This window comes from Sciurus vulgaris, assembly GCF_902686455.1.
Source record: "Sciurus vulgaris genome assembly, chromosome: 11".
Taxonomy (NCBI): domain Eukaryota; kingdom Metazoa; phylum Chordata; class Mammalia; order Rodentia; family Sciuridae; genus Sciurus; species Sciurus vulgaris.
In genome coordinates this window covers 8,891,727-8,910,863 of record NC_136472.1, presented here as the reverse complement: position 1 = coordinate 8,910,863, position 19,137 = coordinate 8,891,727, and the positions used below count along the sequence as shown (strand labels likewise).

Below are 19,137 nucleotides of genomic sequence, written 5' to 3'. Positions count from 1 at the left end.
CTCGGCCACGGTCAGGCTACCACAGGCCACAGCTCCCATCAGGTGGCACCACCTGGCGGGCGACTTCCTGCCTGCGGGCCTTTCCTTGGAGGGTTCCCTTCACCCCACCTGTGCCTTTGCACACCCTCCCTTCATGACTAAAGTCTCACCCCGCTGGAATGTCACTAGATTTCTAAAAACAGGGAAGGGGACCAGTCTTTATCCATGAGACACCCCACCACTCCTTCCTCCATCTCCCGTCCCCCATTTTCCAAACCCCAGGAGGATACACCCAGGCGGGGAGGCCAGCAGCTTACAAAGTCGTCTTTATTGGCTTCCTGTTGCTTTACAGAGCATCAGGTCGATCCTTCCCAGGGATGTGGCATTTGAGGAGATAAATACTTATTTTGCCCCCCATGCTTTAGTGGGGGGAGGTTTAATAAAAATAGTAATATAATAACAATAATAATGACTATAATCAATAATAAAATGCCCCCCTATGTTCCCCTAATACACAGTTGGTTGAAGCTTCGAGAAAAAGGACCCCCCTTTCTTGGAAGGAACAAAGTACGCCTGGAGACTGTACAGTGGCCCCCACTGGGTGTCCATCTCCCACAAGAAGCCTTATAAATACCCTCCCCATCCCGCCCCTGCTTCAGAATCGTCTTCTCCCACGGGTGGACTAGCTGGCCATGTCATCCTGCTCCCAGGACCACGGCCCTCCCAGGGAAGAGCCCGGGTCTGGCTCTCCCCTCAGCTCCCTCCCCCTCTTCTTCCTTGTTCCTCCCTGATCCTTCCATTCCTCCTCTGGATGCCTTCTCTCACCTCCCTCCACTTCCTCCCCCCCTCTGGCCCTTCTTTCTCTTTCTCTTTCTCTCTCTCTCTCTCTCCCCTCTCCTCCTCTCTCTCTCTCTCTCCTTCACCTACATCCTTCCTCCTCCTTTTCCTACCACTTTCTCTGAATCAGAGCCTGTGACATGCCCCATCTTGGCCTCAGCTGGGAGCCAGTGTGTAGACAAGACTCCTGACCTGCTCCCAGGGGCCCTGTCCTTCTCTGTCCTCCTCACCCTGACTCTTGGCACTGGGAGAAAGAGCTTTGGCACTGTCATCCCTGGGTACCAGGGCCATTCTATTCCCAGTGACCAGCACAGGCTGGGGATGGGAGCCAAGGGGAAAGGCAGGAGAGGGCAGGGAGTCAGGACTCCAAGTCCTGGGAGCCCAGGCAAGCCTCCTGGCCACTGCCCTGCCCAGGCCCTCCCTGAGTCCAATTTCCATGTGTCCGGGACCAGCCGGAGTATGGCATTCCTCTAGCTCTTTGCTCCCTCACATCCTGCGGTCTTGGGGTTGGGGTGCCCGCAGAGGGCATCAAGGGAAGCTCTCTGACTCAGCAGCTGGGGGGAGGCTCCGGGGCCGCTCTGAGACCTGGAGGGAGAGAAGGGCAGTGGGGAAGGGGCAGGAAGACCGTCCTCAGCAGGCCAGTGCCTCCCGGAGGCCTCCCTAGAACTCACCACTTGCTGTAGCAGGGCCTAGACAGAAGCGAGGTGTGAGGTAGGGTGGGGGAAACGGAGTCCCTGGAAGAACCTGGAGAACTCCTACTTAACCCTGAGTGAATCCCAATCTGCATCCAGTCAACAAACTGGCTTTACTCTGGGCAGACGAACCTTGAAACCTGAGTCCCACCATCAAGGAACCCACAGTCCACTAAAAAGGCCAGGTACCCAGAAGAAAACCAGAGCAAGTAGGAGCCACAACGAAGGGGTGGTGGGGTGGCAGTGACCCTGACCAGGTGGCCAGGAGCACTTCTTTGAAGGTGATAGTGGTGGGCAGCCTGGGTATGAATCAGGTTGAAGACAGAAAAGGACATTCAAAGGAGGGGGGACTGTAGGGCCAAGAGCTTGAAAGTATGGAAGAAGAAGGAAGGTCTGAGGTTCTGAGTGGCCCCGAGTGACTAGAGAGTGTGTGTGTGTGAGAGAGTGTATACTGGGGGACAGAAGGAGAGGTGGCTGGAAGGAGAAAGACTTCCCGAATCCTCTTCTGTCTTCCGTGCTTCTGGCCACGGGACTGCCCCTTCCTGACCTTTCTCCCAAACCACAGGCTGCATCTGAAGAATCCCAGGGGCTGGCGATGGAGTTCAGTAGTATTGTGCTTGCCTAGCTCTTGGGTTTTGTCCCCAGCGCCCGGGGTTGGTGGCAGGCTGCCACAACCACCAAAAATACAAAGTGACCCAAGAACTTCTCTCCTGGGGCACTTCCCATCACAGGTAACATCGCCTCATACCGATCTCACGGTATTACCTCATTTTAAAGGTGAGACAAGCCCGTGGAGATTGGCCCCACTGGTACACACAGCTAGAACAGTCGGAGCCGCCTGGGTCGACCTGCCCCCAGGGGCTAAGGCAGATAAGACTCTGCCTGTCTTAGGACAGACAGGCGGCAGGGATAGGCTCTGGCCTCACATGCCAGCGCAGGGCTCGGCGCACAACAGAACTGCCTGCCCTTCGAGTGGGGGAGGGAAAGCCCCTCCCACCGGCTCACCTGTATCTGGGATGCTGCAGGACTCAGGGATCCCTGGGTGCAAGACACTGATTCGCTGGACAGAGATGTCCAAGGTTTCCTCTTCACTGCTCCAGGGGCAGGATTTGGGGAGGGAACAAAAATTCCTAGGTCAAATCTGAGGGCTCCGAAGGACTGGAAACTCAGGGGAGGGGTGCGGAGTACAGGAAGCTGCGGGACTGTCCTTACTGGGGTCTGCGTCTCCAGGGAGGCCGTCACTGCCCATGGACGCAGGGCGCCGCGACGCCTCGGAGAAGCTGTGGGGCCGCTGCGGGCCGGAGCTGCGGGCGCCTCGGCCCTTATCTTCCGAAGCCTGTTAAGGGACAGTGCAGAGGGGCTGGGAACGGGAAGCACCCAGACGCGAATCCCAAGGAACGCTGGGCTCCGGGCCAGGTATCTGGGGGGTGAGTCACAGGCCTCGGCAGTCAGGTAATCAGAGGCCTGTGATTGGCTGGCGCGCACCAGGGAGCCCGGTGATTGGCGCGGCCTCCCTGGGAAGCCTGTGATTGGGTCCGGCGGACTCACGCGGGGCAGGTCCCTGGCGCTGGGCCTCCCGTCAGTAGGGCCCACGTGCACCAGGTGGTTGAAGTTGGTGGGCGGTGAGATGAGCCTGGAGCGCACAAAAGGGTCCTTCAGCATCTCCCTACGGGCAGAGGGGGCGTAAGGCGCAGGGCGGCGGCGCGGGCGCTCGCCCCGCCCCCGAGTGGGAGGCCCCGCCCAGCAGCGGCCCCGCACCGCGCGTGCGCACCTGCGCTGCTGCTGTCGCTGCTCCTGCGAAACACGGAAGAAGAAGCGGCGCTTACTCTTTGTGCGGAACAGCTGGCGCCGGCTGTTGTCGGTGAGGTCGGGGATGTCGAACTCGTCCTTCTCTGTGGGAGAAGCAGAGAGCTGGGGGTGGGGGTGCTCACAGTCTCCAGAGCTCCAGGCAGCTGGCGTTCAGGGTCACACATCCACCGTGTACACGCTCCCTCACCTGCCAGCGGGTTTCTGAGGTAGGTCAGGCGGATCTTCTCGGTGCCATAGAGGAAGAGAGAGCCCTCTGGATTCAGGGGCCGCACCTGAGGCAGTAGGTGCAAGGGTCAGGCCGCGCCCCCAGCCCCGCCCCGGTGCAGCCCCAGGGATCCGGGCAAGCCTTCACCTTCTTGAGAGGCACCGTCTGGACCCATTCTGTTCTCCTCACGTCAAACACATCAATGGCGTTGTCACTGAACACTGTCAGGTAGGGGGCGGTGTAACCTGCCGGTGGGAAACCGTCTGTACTGTGCAGCCCTAGGCAAGTGAGGCACCTCTCTGAGCTGGTTCCCGCCTCCATTCCAGGGGGAAGACCCTGTGCCCTGCCATAGCACAAGGACTTCCACGCCCCACTGCAAAGGTCCTCTGAATTCTCCAGCTGCCCCACTCAATGAGATAACCACGGAGCACTCACTGCGCGCCCACACAGCTCTGGGCCTTGGCCTGTTCTCCCTTAATTCTCCAACAACTGCGAGCTGGTACTGAATCACCCCCAACTTACACATGAGAGAAATGGAAACCCTTAGTCAAGTAAGGGCCAGGATCACCCAGCTGATGAGGGCAACTGGGATTTGGCTCCAGGCAGTCTGGGTCTAACACCTACAATGCTGAACCAACCCATAGGCTTCACTCCAGAAGGACCATTGCTCATGAAGGAAGCCCTGTCCCTCTCAGCCCTAATCCCATCACTCCGTTACTTGTGGACACACCAGACCACCTCACTGCACATTGCTCCTGACATCCATAGCCCCTAGCCCTGGGCTGGGTCCGGATGTGGAAGAAACCAGTCCCAGCCTATTCTGCAGGCTCCTGGTGCACCAAAACCAGTATCGAAGTAGGAGAAAAGAGCCAAGAAAAGAGGTGGGGGAGCAAAGAGAAGCTAGGGACCAGTTACAGGGGAGGGCAGGACAGGGAGCAGGAAGGCAGTAATGACGACAGCAGTCATGGAGTGCCTGTGCGCTCCAGGTCCTGAGCTGCCATGGGAGCTGGATTTGTTAAGAGTTGGCCAGGTACAGTCGGTGGTGCACACCTGTAATCCCAGCAGCTCGGGAGGCTGAGGCAGGAGGATGGGGAGTTCAAAGCCAGCCTCAGCAGAGGCACAGCGCTAAGCAACTCAGTGAGACCCTGTCTCCAAACAAAATACAAAATAGGGCCAGGGATGCGGCTCCGTGGTCAAGTGCCCGAGTTCAATCCCTGGTACCAAAATAAATAAATAACTAAAGACTTGGCCAGGTACAAGAGTCTGTCACCACCCTCCACACAAGTGGAAGGAGGGCAGCACAGGGAGGGAAAGAGCAGAAGCGAAGGGACAGAAGAGGAAGATCCCAGGCATGCCACCCAGGGCAGAACAGGGCATGCCGGGCTCCAGTGCCACGCTCAGGGGTTTGGGCTGAACCCTGTCTTCCTCAATGCAGTGCAGTGCCCAGCCCCATCCAGCCAGACCCACCACTGGCCTTACCCCAGCCTGTGGGTGCTGCTGGCCACAGTAACTCGTGACTGCGTGACTTGCGGCCAGTGCCATCCACATAAACTCCAGCAGTGGTGAAGAGCAGCAGGAGCTCATTGAGGCTGAGCTCCACGGCACCCAGGGCCTCACCCAGGCCTCCACGGGACGGTGGTAGCTCCTCTGGCACCAGGCTGGCCCCCAGCACCAAAGGTGCAGCCTCATTGAGCAGCGGGTAGAGGACGAAGGCACCAGCGGCACCCACGCACAGCCGATCCCCCAGCAGCCTCAGGCTCTGCACAGGTGCAGGTGCCTGCAGCTCCCGGATGCGGTGCTGCCAGGGTCCTGGGCCTGGGCCCAGTTGGTAGCAGAGCACCTGGCGCTTGACAGCCACACACAGCACGGGAGTGCGTGCCTGCAGGATGCGCCCAGCTGCCAGCACCTGGCAGCCTCGGGACTCGGGGATCTTGGCACCTGTTGCATCAGTGCTTTCCAGCTCCGCCAGGGCAAAGAGGCGCACGCTAGGGCCGCGGCCGCACAGCACAACCAGCAGGCCTGCAGAGGGGCTCACGGCTAGCTGCTGCACCCGGCGGCACTCCCCGACCTGGAAGATGTCTGGGGAGTGGAGAGAAGAGCAGGTGCGTGAAAAGCCGCCCATCCCCATCCTCCTCTGTACCCTGGGGCTGGCCCCATTGCACGACCCTGGCCCAACCCTGCGTGTACCATTGCTGTGCAGGTGGATCACATACAGCCCCTCCTCTGTGCCCAAGGCAAGCCGCTCCTGGTCTGGGAGGGGAAGAGGGTCAAGGGTCAGAGGGCCAGGTTGGGGAGACTGGGCAGCCATCTGCCTTGCTGAGCCTATCTCTCGAGGTGATCCTGCATATTGTCCCATAGTGGACACTTCACTCCCAGTCTGGGCTGACTCTAAAGGGGAAGGGGGCCTCAGTGGCTGGGGTCAAGGTGACAGGCCTAACATCTCAAACTGTAGGATTCTGGGTACAACATGTCACTTTTTGGAGTCTCACTTTCCCCTTATATAAACTGAAGACCTGTAAACAGAGGTGCCGGGAAGAGGAGATGAAGGAGCGCAGGACAAGTGCCAAGTGCCAAGCGCCAAGCACAGCCCCTTGCTGAGAAACAACCTCAACCTCTCTGGCTCCAGCGTGATCCAGGAGACCCACATGGTCTCTCCTGTGGCTTCCACCCTAAGTGGCGGCATGGCTGGACCTGGCTCAGGATCTCAGCTGCCAGGGAAGGCAAAGAGCTCGGCTTCACTTCTGCTGAGCCAAGGGTCCCAGCTGAACCCAAGTGAACCTCGTGGCAGCTCTGGAGACATTCTGAGGCTTCAGGGGTTCTGTGGCTCTCCCACGGTCACCCAGCAGCTGGCAGGACAACCAGGACTGGGCCTCTCACCTATCTCCCCCACCCCCCAGTACTGGGGATGGAATCCAGCAGTGCTGTATACTGAGCTACAATCCTAGTCATTTTTATTTTAAGACACAGTCTTGCTAAGTTGCCCACACTGGACTTGAACTTGTGATTTTTTTGGAGGGTGGTAGTGGGGGTAGGTACAGGGGATTGAACCCACCTGGGGTGCTTTACCACCTAGTTTCATTCCCAGCCTTTTAAATTTTTATTTATTTATTTATTTTTGCGATGCTGGGGATTGAACTCAGGGCCTTAGTACTTGCGAGGCAAGCACTCTACCAGCTGAGCTATCTCCCCAGCCCACTTTATTTTTTAAAAATACAGTCTTGCTAAGTTGCTGAGGGCCTTGCTAAAGTGCTGAGACTGGCCTTGAATTTGGGATCCTCCTGCCTCAGCCTCCCAAGTTGCTGGGGTTACAGGGGTGCGCCACAATGCCTGGCTCATTTGTCGATTTCTAAGGCCTTTGCTCCCTCCAATCACTTGAGATTTCTTTAGTAAAAGCCAAAACAGGCCTAGAGAAATGGAGTGTGAGAAGACACCCTGGCCCTGGCTCTTCACACGGCTGTGCCTAGAGGAGGATTGAGAGGACCTGTGTGTAGGGTGGAGCCTACAGCTCACGGCTGCGGGGAGAGGGCAGGGACAGTGGCCTTTATGACTGTCAGGGCCAGCCCCTCCCTGCAGGCCTGAACTTTTCCCCCATCCTGCTTGGAGTGGCATCCCCTCGGCAAGAGGCTCACCGATGACGGCAGCGCAGAGTGTGTGGGGTAGGAGTGGCAGCCCGTTGTCATAGGCCTCCTTGAGTGAGTACACAGGCCGGGGCCTTGGCCGTGTGTCCAGCAGCAGCCGCTGCAGCTCACCCAGCACCTGCAGCCAGCGTTCCCGCTCCCCCTCGCTCTCCGCCAGCAGCAGCACGGTGCAGATGGTTGGCGGCACCGTTAGCTGGGAAGCTGTCACCTGTGGGTGGGGACCCAGGCCACAGGGCTGCAGGACAAGAGCCACCCTCCCTCCTCCCTTCCCTCCTCCACCAGCTGACCATTTGTTAGCACTGACCATGTGCTTGCTGGGAACGGGGCTAAGCACAGGACAGCAGAGGACAAGCCAGACAGGACGATTGGGCAAGCACTCAGCTAGTTCTGAGCCCTGTGGGCAGCACCACGGTGGGGGCAGGACAGACACTGTGTGAATGCAGAGCAGGGCCCTACCCAGGCTGAGAGGTGGCGAGCAGTGCCCAGGGGATAAGCAGACTGACCAGGAGTTAGTCGCCGGGGATGAAGGCCTGGGGCTGGCAAGTCGGTACAGGGGAAGAGAATGCGAGGGGCCAAAGAGGAGGTGCACACGAGCACAAGGCATTCTGGGAGCTGGAGAAGGCATGGTGTGGCCAGAGCAGAGGGGAGAGGAGAGCGTGCTGGGAGGTCTGGGGTCAGATCCACGGGCAAAGGCCTCAGCCTCAGAAGCCCTGAGGGCACTGGGAAACGACACAAGGGCCCTAAACAAGGCAGGACAAGGCCAGTTCCTGCAAGGTGAGCCCCATGAGGCCTACATAGCCATTCACCTGGAGGCAAAGGGGACTGGCCAACGGGGCAGCTGTGGCCAGGCTGGGTACAGCAAGGTGGACAGTGGTTGAGTCCATCCTGCCCTAAGCACTCACCCTGAAGATGCGTGGCAGGTCCCTGGATTGGGCGTGGATAACATCTGAGGCCAGGACTGGGGTGGCCGAGAACTGGGGATCCCTGGGAGGGGCATGGAGCAGGTCAGAGACTGCACTGTCCCTGGCCGCCCACCTCACCCACTAGTCACTGGGCCCGTACACTGGCGGGCACCTACCTCAGATCCAAGGCCTGCAGCAGGGCCCCACTGGCTGGGCTGACCCTCGGGTCAGGTGCGTCAAACAACAGCAGGCGGGAGTCACTAAGGGCAGCATATACCCGCTGCCAGCCCCGCCGGACGCCTGAGGGCCGCGGCACCTGGAGAGGTAGGCATGGGAGGGCTGCTCCTGTCCTCAGCCCCGGTGCCATCTTCCCTGTCCCCTAGCCCCAGCTCACCGACAGGAAGCCCTCATAGGCAGTGCCCGTGCAGGTCTCGGGGTGCACTCCCAGGGCCGTGCGGAGGAGTTCAGGGGGCACAGGACAGGGTGGGGCCTGTGGGGCGCAGGTTGAATGGCAGAAGTAGCCACAGGCTGCAGGGGAAGCAGAGGAGGAGGATGGCATGAGGCTGGATGGTGGGGGGCCTCCCAGTCCCCATTCCCTTGAGGCCACAGTGGCACCTCACCTATTATTGCCAATTGCTCATCAAATGAGGAAAGAAAAACTGAGTGGTGGGAAAGTTGACCAGGAAGCACCAGTGACCCTTGGTTGACAGGAAGAGGCTGGGAGTGTCAGGTCCACACTCCCGGGCCTGGGGCCTAGCAGGGGAAAAGGGTGTGTGTGCGGTGGGGGGTTCTCACCTTCACAGGCCAGGCCCTGGCGGCCCAGGCCCAGCATCAGTGATGTGCAGCGGAGACACTTAGTGGGGGACGAGAAGTTCCGGAGACGCAGTGTGTGTGAGCCAGGCTGCGGGGGAGGGACACGCATCACCATGCCTGCCACGCCCAGGGCTCCATTACCCATCTCAGAGGCGTCAGGCAGACAGACAGGGGCTGACAGTGTCACAGTGCCCACTCTGAGGCCCAGTGTGGGACTGTGGCAGTGCATTTGGCCACTGCTGCCACCACAAGCATGGTCTGCCTGCTATGATGTCTGCCAACCGGGCGCGTGGAGGCTGGCAGAATGGCTTGGTCACCCCACCCCGCTTTGCCCCTCAAGGCACCGACCTTGGCAGGAGGAGCTTCTGCAGGGGCAGTGGTGGCAGCAGGTGCTCTGGGGAACACAGCCTGCAGGAGGACCGAGTAGGTGACAAGGGCACTGGGCAGGGCACGGCCCAATCCCCCTACGGGATTCCCACCTGTCCTCACCCCCAGGCGCAGGCTGCGGCGGCCTTCCGGCCTCAGCTCTGGCTCTGCCCCAGGCCTTGGTGCCTCTCCTGAGATGCCAGGGTCCTTGGCAGAGTCCTTCTGGGGGTGGGAGAGGGAGGGACACAATCAAGGCCCCTGTGCCTCTCCCAGGACCCCTCCTTAGTCTCTCTATCTGGGTCTCACCTCTGCATTCCAGAAGGACAGGAAGGGGATGAGGGAGTTTGAGGGCTTGGTATCTGCAAACAGAGGGCACGGTCACTGGAGGTGCGGTTCCTGGGCTGCGGAAACAGGCAGTGACGGCGGAGGGAGGTCTCAGCTCCCATCTCAGTAAGTGGGGAAATGACCACAGGCCGTGGTGGGAGGGGAGAGGGCACACAGCAGGAGCTCAGCAGGTACTGAGGAACAGATGCTGGGCTTAATTGCAGAGTGCAGGCAGACTTTTCTCTCCACAGCCCTGCCATGCTGTCTGGGAGCCTCCTGGTGCCCATGAGGTCAGGGCGAGGGACTGACTCCTGGGCAGGTGTGTTGTAGCCACTCACCACCTGGCCCGCGGGTCCGCAGCTCCTCCCGCAGAGCAGCCAGCTCCTGCTGCAGGGCCTGGCTCTGCTTTTCGGCCTCCTGCAGGCGTCTGGGAGATGGAGCCATGGAGTGGGGCTTACCACAGGCCTCCACAGGGGCCCGGCCCCCACAGTGCCGCCCCTGGCCTCACCGCTCAGACTGCAGCTGGGCCTCCTGCACCTGCGTCAGCCGCTCCTGTAGACTCTGCTTGGCACGGATCTCAGCCTCCAGCGCCGACTGCAGCTCCAGCCGGGCAGAGGCCTCCATCTTCTGCAGCCGGCGTGCCTTCCACTGGTGGTCCTGGTGGCCACAGGGCAACCCCATAAGATGCCCTCTGGGCCTGGCTGCCTTAGAACTCCCTCCCACCAGAGAACACTACTGCCCATGCCACCCAGCCAGGCCCAAAGCCCTGGTTCTTCCACTCCCACCCCCCAGCACAAATCGGGAGCTCACCAGAGGCCGGGTGGGGAGTGTCTGGGTGCCCACATTCCGCAAAGACTCCAGCTCTTCAGCCATCTTGGTGGCCAGGGCCTGCAGGTAGCCTCTAGAGACCTTCTCATCATTCACCCTGATTGGGAAGGGCTTAGGGTCACGGGCTGGGCCCTCAGCCCTGCCTGGGACCCCCGGGCTATGGCACCCACCAGCTGAGGATGTCTGCTATCTGGGCCTCCCAGTTGCTCTCCGTCTCCCGCCGCTCGCCCTCCAGCCGCCGCTTGCTCTGCAGCTCTTGTTCCAGCTCTTGTTCCAGCTGGGGCCAGGTAGGAGGTGGCTCAGTCCCCAGGAGGCCTGGCAGCCCCGGCCCTCTGCCAGCTCCCTAACCCTGCGAGTCTCCAGGCAGACCTCCCCACCGCCCTTCACCTTTCTCACTTGCTACAGCATGCCCACCAGCCGGGTCCCTGGCAGCTCTGCCCACCTACCCCGCCAGCACTCAACCTGTTCCGTCTGTCAGCCGCCCAGTCCCCTTTATCCACCCTGCTCACCCGCTCCTGCTCCTGGCTCAGCCGCTGGTTCTCCTCCTGCAGCCGGCACAGGGCCACATCCTTCTCAACAGGCCTGGCGCGAGAAGGCAGAGGTGGTGGCGGTGACACCGAGTGGGGCCCCCGCTCACCCTTCCCACCTTCCCTGCTGCTGCTCACCCCTGGCTGTGGGCCTGTCTCAGCTGTTCCCGCAGGGCAGCCACCTCCTTCCTCAGCTGGGCCTCCTGAGGGCCACCTTCAGGCAGTTCAGTGCCATTGGTCTCAGAGGCTGTGTGGACAGCCTTGAGGATGTGGAGAGAGGTCAGGTGGGGCAGGGGCCCGAGCGGCCATGGCCCACTCCACCACAGGACAGGGGCTTGGCCTGGGGCCCTGAGGGGCAGTGCTTCTTGCCAGGGGGCTGAAACTACACTACCTTGGCTGGGGGGGACTTCTGCTCGAGGCTTTGCTCCAGTTGTCCCTGGAGCCGCATCACCTCCTGGCTCAGCGCAGCCACCTGGCCTTCCAGCTGTGAGGGATGCAATCAGGCCATTGCTGACCTTGCCAATCCCTCTGCCCCATCTTGACACAGACTCCCAGGCTCTGCCAGCCACAGTGGGCTGGGGAGGCAATGGGCTCCCAGACCCCTTCTCCGCCACGGTGCCCTGGCTCAGCCTCCGCCAGCCACGTGTGGGACACGAAGGCTTATGACCCAGGCTCTGCAGTTTTCCTCCTGACACACAGGGACAGGGTCCAACTGCTGTCCCTCCCTCTGTCACCCACCTCCCTCCGGGCATCCCGGGCTTCCTCTAGCTGGGAGCTCAAGGCTTGGATCTGGCCGGCTGAGGCTGCCTCTCTCTCCTGGGCCTCCTGCAGCCTCTGCAGCAGCTCCTCCTGCCAGCCCTGGACTCTGTGCAGCTCCTGTGCCTGCACCTGCAGGCCTGCCTGAGCCTCGGCCAGCTCCTGGGGAACCCGGGATGGGGCACAAGGCCAAGTCAGGGCGCCAACCTCTGTGGCATGGGCCCTGGCCACTCGCCCCCCTCGTTCAGCTCTCACCTGCTGGAGTCGATCCTTCTCCCGCCACAGGTCACTGTCTTGGCTTGGGCTACCGGCAGGGGCCCCATCCGTCTGGGACAAGTGGGCCTTGCTGTCCCTTAGCATCTCTGCCAGGAATAGTCACTCAGACTTGTGCATACTGACTTCCCCAGCCCAGGGAGCCTCCCCGGCTCAGAGCTCTCCCCTCAGACCATGCAGCATGAACAGAGAGGGGCAGGATGGGGACACATGAGGACTTGGTCTGTACTGGGGAGCGATACCTGCCAGCCTCTCCTGCAGAGTCTGTACCTCCTTCTGCAGCCGCGACAGCTCCTGCAGGGCCTCTGGCAGGGAAGGGGCCGCAGGTGAGTGGCCCACCCTGCTGCAGCAGCCCCAGGGCCCAGGCACTCCACTCGGCCCAGCTGCCCATACCTTGGTGCTTCCTGCTCAGCTCCACCTTCTCCTGCTCCAAACAGCAGAGTTTCTGCTCCAGGGCAGCTGCAGGTTCAGGTCTGCTCTCAGAGCTGGCACTAGAGGACAGGGCAACACGAGTTACCAGGAACCGCAGCCCCAAAGCCTCCTCCACCCTCCTGCTCCATCATCCGTTCACCCTGGGAACACCCGCTGCGCGGCAGCTCTATGCCCAGGGCCAGGCTCTGGGCCAGGGAGAGACCAAACCAGGCCTTTAGGAGACCCTGGGCCATTCTGGCCCTACAAGCAGGGTGACCTGGACAGTCATTTAACATATCTGAGCCTCAGTTTTCACACAGGAAAATGGGGGTGGTAGCAGAACCACCTCCAAGGGCTGGGAAAGGCCTAGGTGAGGTGGGCCCACTGGCCCCACACCCAGCACACAGTGGGTCCTCAGCAAGTGCTGCTCAAAGCACTCCTCCAGTCTCATGCACTTTTCCCTGGGCCCTGGCTTCAGTCTTGGGCCAGCCCCACAAATGGTCATCTTCCCACCCATTTTACAGAGGCATAAATTGAGGCTCAGGGGAAGTAGGAGCCCTCCCAACTCCAGGCCTCTCCTCTGAGTCCAGTGCATTTGACGCCTGTCGTGCTGGGCATTATGAAGGCCACATGCAGGATACGGCCCTGGCTTCGCCTGGACCCTGAGGATGTGAGGCCCGGTGTACACCTGCCAAATGCTGGTGCTGGGAAGCCATTCTAGCCTTCCTCAGGCTCCTGGTGGGCAAGGCCCCCAGCTTCCCAGCACGTGTGTGAGGACTGGACTCACCGGCTGGAGGTATAGGTGAAGCCCACGAATGGCAGATGGTGGCCTGAGAAGGCCCCATGGGAGGGTGGTGGCAGGGTACCCTGCAGGACAGGGAAGGAGAGTCACGACCAGCAGGCACAGCTCCAGGCTGAGGCCCAAGAACCAGGAGACCCCATGGCTTGGCATGACTGCCTCCTCCTACTCAGACATGAGTCCAGAGGGACAACGTGGCCCGACCAACCAAACCAATCACAAGTCCCACAGGTCCTTGAAGTTAGGGTTTTCAGGGGCTGCCAGCATTCTCGTTAACAGAAAGACCCCTGGTCAAATGACCTTCCTGTGGTACATCCACCTCCATGCAGGTGAACCACCAGGTGGACCGTTAACTCCATGAACCCCCACAGGCCTCGCCCAGCCCAGCAACTGTCTAGGGAACTTCTGGGGATTCTCTTAGCCTCATAGCAGGGCAGGGCCACACCCTCCTGCAGTGGCATGTGCCACTCACTGGATGATTGAGGGTGTCGTCATCCACATCAAAGTTGGAGGTGTCCACAGGCCCTCGAAGATCAGGGATGTAAGGGGCAGTGCTGTCCGCCAGCTGCTCCCAGTCCACGCCTTCGAAGAAGGGGTGGCTCCGGAAGTCATCCAGCCCGCCACGGCCCAGCCGCTCCTCCTGGCGGCACAGCAGCTGGCGGATCAGGTCCTGGGCACTGGCTGGCACATCAGGTATGTCTGAGGGGAACTGCAGGTGGTCCTGTGGGCCAGAGCAGGGGCCAGACAGGTCAGGCCCGGGGCCCAGCATGGCCTGCAGGCGCTCCGACCACAAAGCTGTGGGGGTCCCGCTGCCTTCCAAGGATCCCAGGGCCAGGCAGCCAGACCTCGTGGTTCATGATCTTGCCGTAGGTCTCCACCAGGGATTCAGCATAAAAAGGCGTTTCCCCGAAGAGCAGCTCATAGGCGCAGACTCCCAGTGACCACCAGTCACACTGTGGGCCATAGTGGCCCTTGCCCTCCTCCATGGCCTGTAGGATCTCAGGGGAGATGTAGTCGGGTGTCCCTACTGCCACCGATGAGTCTACCTGTGGGTGTTTGTGTCGGCTGCTGTGAGGACACCTTCAGGCTTGGCTTGGCCTGCTGGGCCCACATCAAGGCCCCAGGTCAGGCCTGGCACCACCACTACCCAGAGGTGGCTGCCCTGGTGCCCCCTCAGCCCCTGAGAATTTGGCCCCTCCGGTTCCCACGCTGGGCGTGGTCCTTACCCTGCCACTGTTGTTGAGACGCAGGCAGGAGCCAAAGTCAGCCAGGCGGATGTGCCCATTCATGTCCAGCAGGACATTGTCTGGCTTGACATCCCTGGAGCAGGGCGGGGAGAGTGAGGGACTGCTCCGTGCGGACACACATCAGGCACGCGTCCAGGTGCCGCCTGCTCGATGCATGTGTTCACCTGTGGCTCCTGTGGGCACTTGTGGGCCTCGTGTGTGCGTGCGTGCGGGAAAAGAGAAGGCTGGGGGCCAGGGGGAAGAAGGTGGCTAGCTTGGGGGGAAAAGCCCACAAGATGGCTCTGGGGAGCCTGCGGGGGATGCAAGGAGTCTGGCCACCCCAGGTGGACCTCGGCTCCACTCCCCACTAGCTGGGTCACCTGGAGCTGGAGGCTTGCCTGTGCCTAGTGCTGGCTTCCCCTGCTGTGAAGGGCACGCTGCTTTTGGAAGGAGTCAAGGGCAACATAGGAAGCACCCAGCACGAAGCCGGGCGCGTGGCGATGCCATCCCCAGCAGTCGGCAGGGCTGGGAGGGCCTCACCTGTGGACGTAGCCAAGCTGGTGCAGTGAGTGGATGGCCAGCACCATCTCGGCCAGGTAGAACTGGGCTAGCTCAGGGGGAAGGCGGTCCTCAAATCGGCTCAGCAGCGTGAGGAGGTCCCCTCCAGCGTAGTAGTCCATCACCAGGTACTAGGCAGGAAGTGCGAGTCAGGATGAGGAGGAGGTCCCTTGGGGCACCGCGAGGGCAGGGCCATGCCTCCTGAAAGCTTCGAGTGGCCAGCTCCCAGCCAGAGCTCGGGCAGGAGGCTCCCGGCCCGGGAGCTAGGGAGAAGAGGCTGCCTCCTGGTCCAGGTGGGACCCAGTGTCCCACCCCCCAGGGGCTTCTCCTTGTCCAGGCAAGCTCTGCCCCACTCCCAAGTGTCCGTACCAGGTACTCCTCATCCTGGAAGGCGTAGTGCAGAGCAGTCACCCAGCGGCTGTCCCCCTTCACCAGAACGTCCCGCTCCTCCCGGAAACAGGCCGTCTGTAACAGGTTTTGGGGAGCAGAGGGTGGTCAGGAGCAGAGCCTAGGAAGGCCACTCATCAGTTCAGGGGATAAGCCTAGGTAGGGCTTGGATTGATGGTACAGCTCTGCTCTGCCCCAGGCTGACCTCGGATGGGCCAAGCCTGTGCTTTTCAGCTCCAGGCTCAGCATTACCTACAGGAGGTGGGAACAATCCTGCCTACTCTAAAGAAAGGTTTATTGTGCCAGGTGAGGTGGCACATGCCTGTGACCCCAGCAACTCAGGAGACTGAGGCAGGAGGATCAGAAGTGCAAGGCTGGCCTCAGCAACTTAGCAAGGCCTTGAGCAAGTTGGTGAGACCCTGTCTCAAAAACAAAAAGGGCTGGGGGTGACTCAGGCTTATGGGAGGAAGGGGAATGAGAGGGAGGCTGTCCCGGGCACCTTTCGCCTGCCCGGAGGCCATGCCCTCCCTCTTCCCCTGGATGCTCAGGTCTTATTGGCAGCCCGTGCCTCCTCCCGCACACCAGCCCACACTGACCTCGGCCCTCTTCAGCATCTCCCATTTGTGCAGCATTTTCATGGCAAAAACCTGCCCACTGTCCCTCTGCCTCACCACAGCAACCTGAGGATACAGGGAGAACTGGGGTCAGCCCAGGTCAGATGCAAATCCCCTCCTCTCTGCCTACCCCAGGCCCTTTGCTCACCTCCCCGAAGGCCCCTCGGCCAATCACTTTCAAGATCTCAAAGTCATCTCGCTGTAGACGAAGTTCTTTCACCTTGGTTACGAGGGGACTGGCTGAGGGGACAGAGCAGGTGGCTCAGTGCACTTGTGAGAGGGCCCCAGCTCCCTCTCTCACCTTGGGGAAGTTGGGAGTTATCACTCCCATGAGGCCAGGGCAGAGAGAAACTCCCAGGGACAGCAAGGGGCTGATAAGACCGGGAGCCTGTTCACATTGGTCAGGAAGCCCAGAGGGAAGGTCCTGGCTCAGCAGCCTATGCCCAGCCCCCTGACCTCCCTGGACCCTGTCCTGACTCCAGGCAGCCTCCTTCCCAGGAGCTGATGGGACTTGTATTCCCCCCTGTCTGGGCCCTGACCCTGGTTGGCCAGGTCACCCTGGGGACGATGAGGACACCATTCCCACTCACAGCTCACAGCTCTTGGCCCCTAACAGGGTCACACCAGGGGCCTATATTGGGAAACTGGACAGGTGACATTCCTTGTCCCCAGAGAGGCTTCTCTGCCATTCAGGAACTGAGCCTGGGTCTAGGGTCCCTGCAGGTACAGAAGTACTTGGCTGAGGTGAAGTTTGGGTAGGTCCTGGAGGGCAGGGAGGGGTCTGCAAGGTCTGGGAGGACAGGCTGTGTGCCCCAAGTGGGGCTCCCTCGGTCCGGAGGCATAGATACCGGCGTCCCGGGTGCTCTCAAGACTCAGAAACAGGCCCAGAAGCCTCTACCTGGCACCTGATGCTGGCACCGAAGGGTGTGAGCACCCAGGATCCCCTCCAGCCTGGACAGCCCAGCTGCTCTGGCCCTGCCTCTCTCTCCTGATCGGGCTTGCGACTGGCCAAGAGCCTCCTCTGCGTCACAGTCCCTGAGAGCTCCCAGAGGGGCATCTCCAGTCGCTCCCAGGCCTCCTCAGGCCTGGAATAGCCACGGGCCCAGGGCCAGGGGGATTGGGTCTTGGGGATGGCAGGAGGGAAACAGGAGCGACCAGCCAGGATTGAGGGCCGCTGTGGTCTGGCGTTCTGCCTCAGTTTCCCTCTGCCAGGAGGTGAACTCCCTTCCAGCTGGGCGGGCCCGTGGGTGGGACGGAGAGCTGCTCCACAGGTTTATCAGGCAGAACCCCCGCAGCGGGGGTGGTGTGGAAACCTCATTACAGAAATTAATTGTCTCTTTCCCAGGTCTGTGCATGGAGCTAGGGAGGGGCTGCCATAAGCTGAGGGGGACAAGGCTGGGGTAGTTCCCCACTAGCCAGATAGGGCACAGGCCTGGGGTCCAGGACCTGGAGGATCCAGGCCCCCAGGACAGGATGCTTAGTACCCCTGCCTTGCCACATGGGATGGGGGCTCTGGGCAGGAGCAGGGACAAGTTAGGGCAGGAAAGCAGTGAGTCACGCCCTTGGAGTTACCTCGGGAGATGTCAACAGACGGGCCCCCACGCTGGGGTCCTAGGTAGAGATGCCAAGGCAGGCAGGGAGGAGCACACGCGTGTGTGCAAACACACACACGTGGGTGTGGGCATCATGGGGGAGGGGTGGGTGACGACAACACAGTAAGACACACGGCATGATATGCAGGAGTCCGGGCAGACCAGCAGGCAACAGGGGCAGGGCCCGGACTGCCCTCACCCCAGAAGGAAGGAGCAAGCCTAGGTGGCAGGCCCCCAACCGTGCCAGGCGGAGCCTTGCCTGCCCACAGCTCAAGAGCGCCAGGAACGCTAGTCGCCCACTGGGCAAACACCCCACCTCACCCCACCCTCCAGGTTGGGTCCCCATGCCCTGGCCAGGTGTGACCAGGGAACCCTCAGGCTGGCGCCAGTGCCCACACTGGGTTCAGGGTCACCCCCGGCTGGCCACTCCCAGTGATTCAGATGAGTCAACCAGGAAAGGGCGCAGACCCACCTCCACTCAGGTCCCCCTCCCCAGCCCTCAGGAAGCAGACTGCACAAACGGGGAGACCAGGCTGGGTGGGCTGTGTGCGGGGTGTGGGGTGTTGGCCAATACAAGCACCTCCAGGTCTGTGAATGTGTGGGGCAGTCGAGGGATCCAGGTTTTCTGCAGCACGGAGGGCAGGGCTCCCGGGGTCCCTTCACTGGCAGTGTGTGTCTCAATGTGTGGGTGAGGACAGAGACTGAGAAAGCTTGTGTGTGTCTGTGTGACAGGCAGAAGGGTCCTTGTGGGGGCCTGATGTGTGGCCTGTGACCAGGGAATCCTGCATACAGGTTAAGGAGAGTGTGTATTAGTACATACGTCGGCGGTCCACACCTGGGGACTAGTTTGTGTGCGCCTGTGTTAAGTGCTGGGGTCTGGAAGTGGGAACCAGCGTGTGTGAGTGACACTGAGGTGTGCAAGTGAGTCAGCCGGCCAGCCCTGGGGTCCGCCGGCACGTGTTAGAGCCAAGTGCGGGGATGGGGTGAGTCTTCACGGGGATTCTCTAGGGTGTGCGTTCCTGCCGGAGTCCCAGCGCGGGGTCCCTAGGGCAGCTCGCTCACCCCCACCCCGTGCCGCCCGGACCACTCACCCCAGCTCAGGAACTGCGCCACATTGCGCTCCCGGCGCAGGGGGGCGCTGCTGAGCTCGTGGTGCAGCCCCAGCAGCAGATCCAGGAGGCCGTCGAGCCCCGGGCCGCCGCCGACCTCACCCCGCGCCAGCTGCTCCAGCGCGCGTAGCCTCTGCTCCATGGCCGCGGCCGGAGCCAAGCGCCCGGACTAGAGCCAGGCCGTCGGCATGGTCGCCTGTCGGTGGGTCGATCCGTCCGTCCGTCGGTCGGTCCGCAGCTCGTTCCGCGCGGCCTCCCCCCACCCTCCCGCCCTCCCCGCTGTCACCTTCCTCCGCCGCCGCCCGCGCACCCTCACCTGGGCGCCGCGCCCCGCCCTCCTCCCCGCCCCCCGACGGACGGCCAGGTGCGCGCCGGCCAATGGGAGCTGCGGCTGAAGGTGAAGGTGGGAGGGCGGAGGCGCGAGGGGGCGGGGCCAGCTCCCGGCCAGGAAGTGGGGGGGCGGGCCGCGAAGAGTAACTCCTGGGCGGGGCG

The 19,137-nt window shown here is 61.6% G+C and overlaps 1 protein-coding gene across 2 annotated transcripts; it reads right to left on the bottom strand.

Annotated features, from left to right (window-relative positions):
• Nucleotides 1-289: 289 nt before the first annotated feature.
• On the bottom strand, nt 290-18,918 carry CDC42BPG (CDC42 binding protein kinase gamma). 2 transcript variants are annotated; one of them, XM_079104050.1, is made up of 37 exons: nt 18,628-18,918; nt 16,093-16,184; nt 15,927-16,010; nt 15,313-15,408; nt 14,926-15,074; nt 14,386-14,479; nt 14,005-14,205; nt 13,632-13,880; nt 13,148-13,227; nt 12,343-12,440; nt 12,192-12,254; nt 11,932-12,038; nt 11,659-11,838; nt 11,312-11,404; nt 11,059-11,180; nt 10,903-10,975; nt 10,564-10,670; nt 10,376-10,490; nt 10,074-10,222; nt 9,904-9,992; nt 9,548-9,600; nt 9,365-9,463; nt 9,224-9,283; nt 8,858-8,963; nt 8,457-8,590; nt 8,239-8,378; nt 8,063-8,144; nt 7,152-7,368; nt 5,710-5,772; nt 5,002-5,601; nt 3,670-3,767; nt 3,505-3,589; nt 3,280-3,400; nt 3,057-3,174; nt 2,721-2,844; nt 2,514-2,599; nt 290-1,401 (listed from the first exon to the last, which is right to left on the bottom strand). In XM_079104050.1, exons 1-37 carry the CDS (start codon nt 18,785-18,787, stop codon nt 1,345-1,347), a joined length of 4,644 nt encoding a protein of 1,547 aa, XP_078960176.1. In that variant the 5' UTR covers nt 18,788-18,918; the 3' UTR covers nt 290-1,344. The 2 variants fall into 2 exon arrangements, with proteins under 2 accessions (XP_078960176.1, XP_078960177.1); XM_079104051.1 differs by having other exon boundaries at nt 9,365-9,460.
• Nucleotides 18,919-19,137: the final 219 nt, after the last annotated feature.

Coding starts and splice junctions, on each gene's coding strand:
- CDC42BPG (XM_079104050.1), bottom strand. CDS start 18,787: ATGGAGCAGAGGCTACGCGCGCTGGAGCAGCTGGCGCGGGGTGAGGTC. Junction 14,480..14,925: donor CAGCTTGGCTACGTCCACAG/GTGAGGCCCTCC, acceptor GCCCTGCTCCAG/GGATGTCAAGCCAGACAATG. Junction 13,881..14,004: donor GCAAGATCATGAACCACGAG/GTCTGGCTGCCT, acceptor TCTGGCCCACAG/GACCACCTGCAGTTCCCCTC.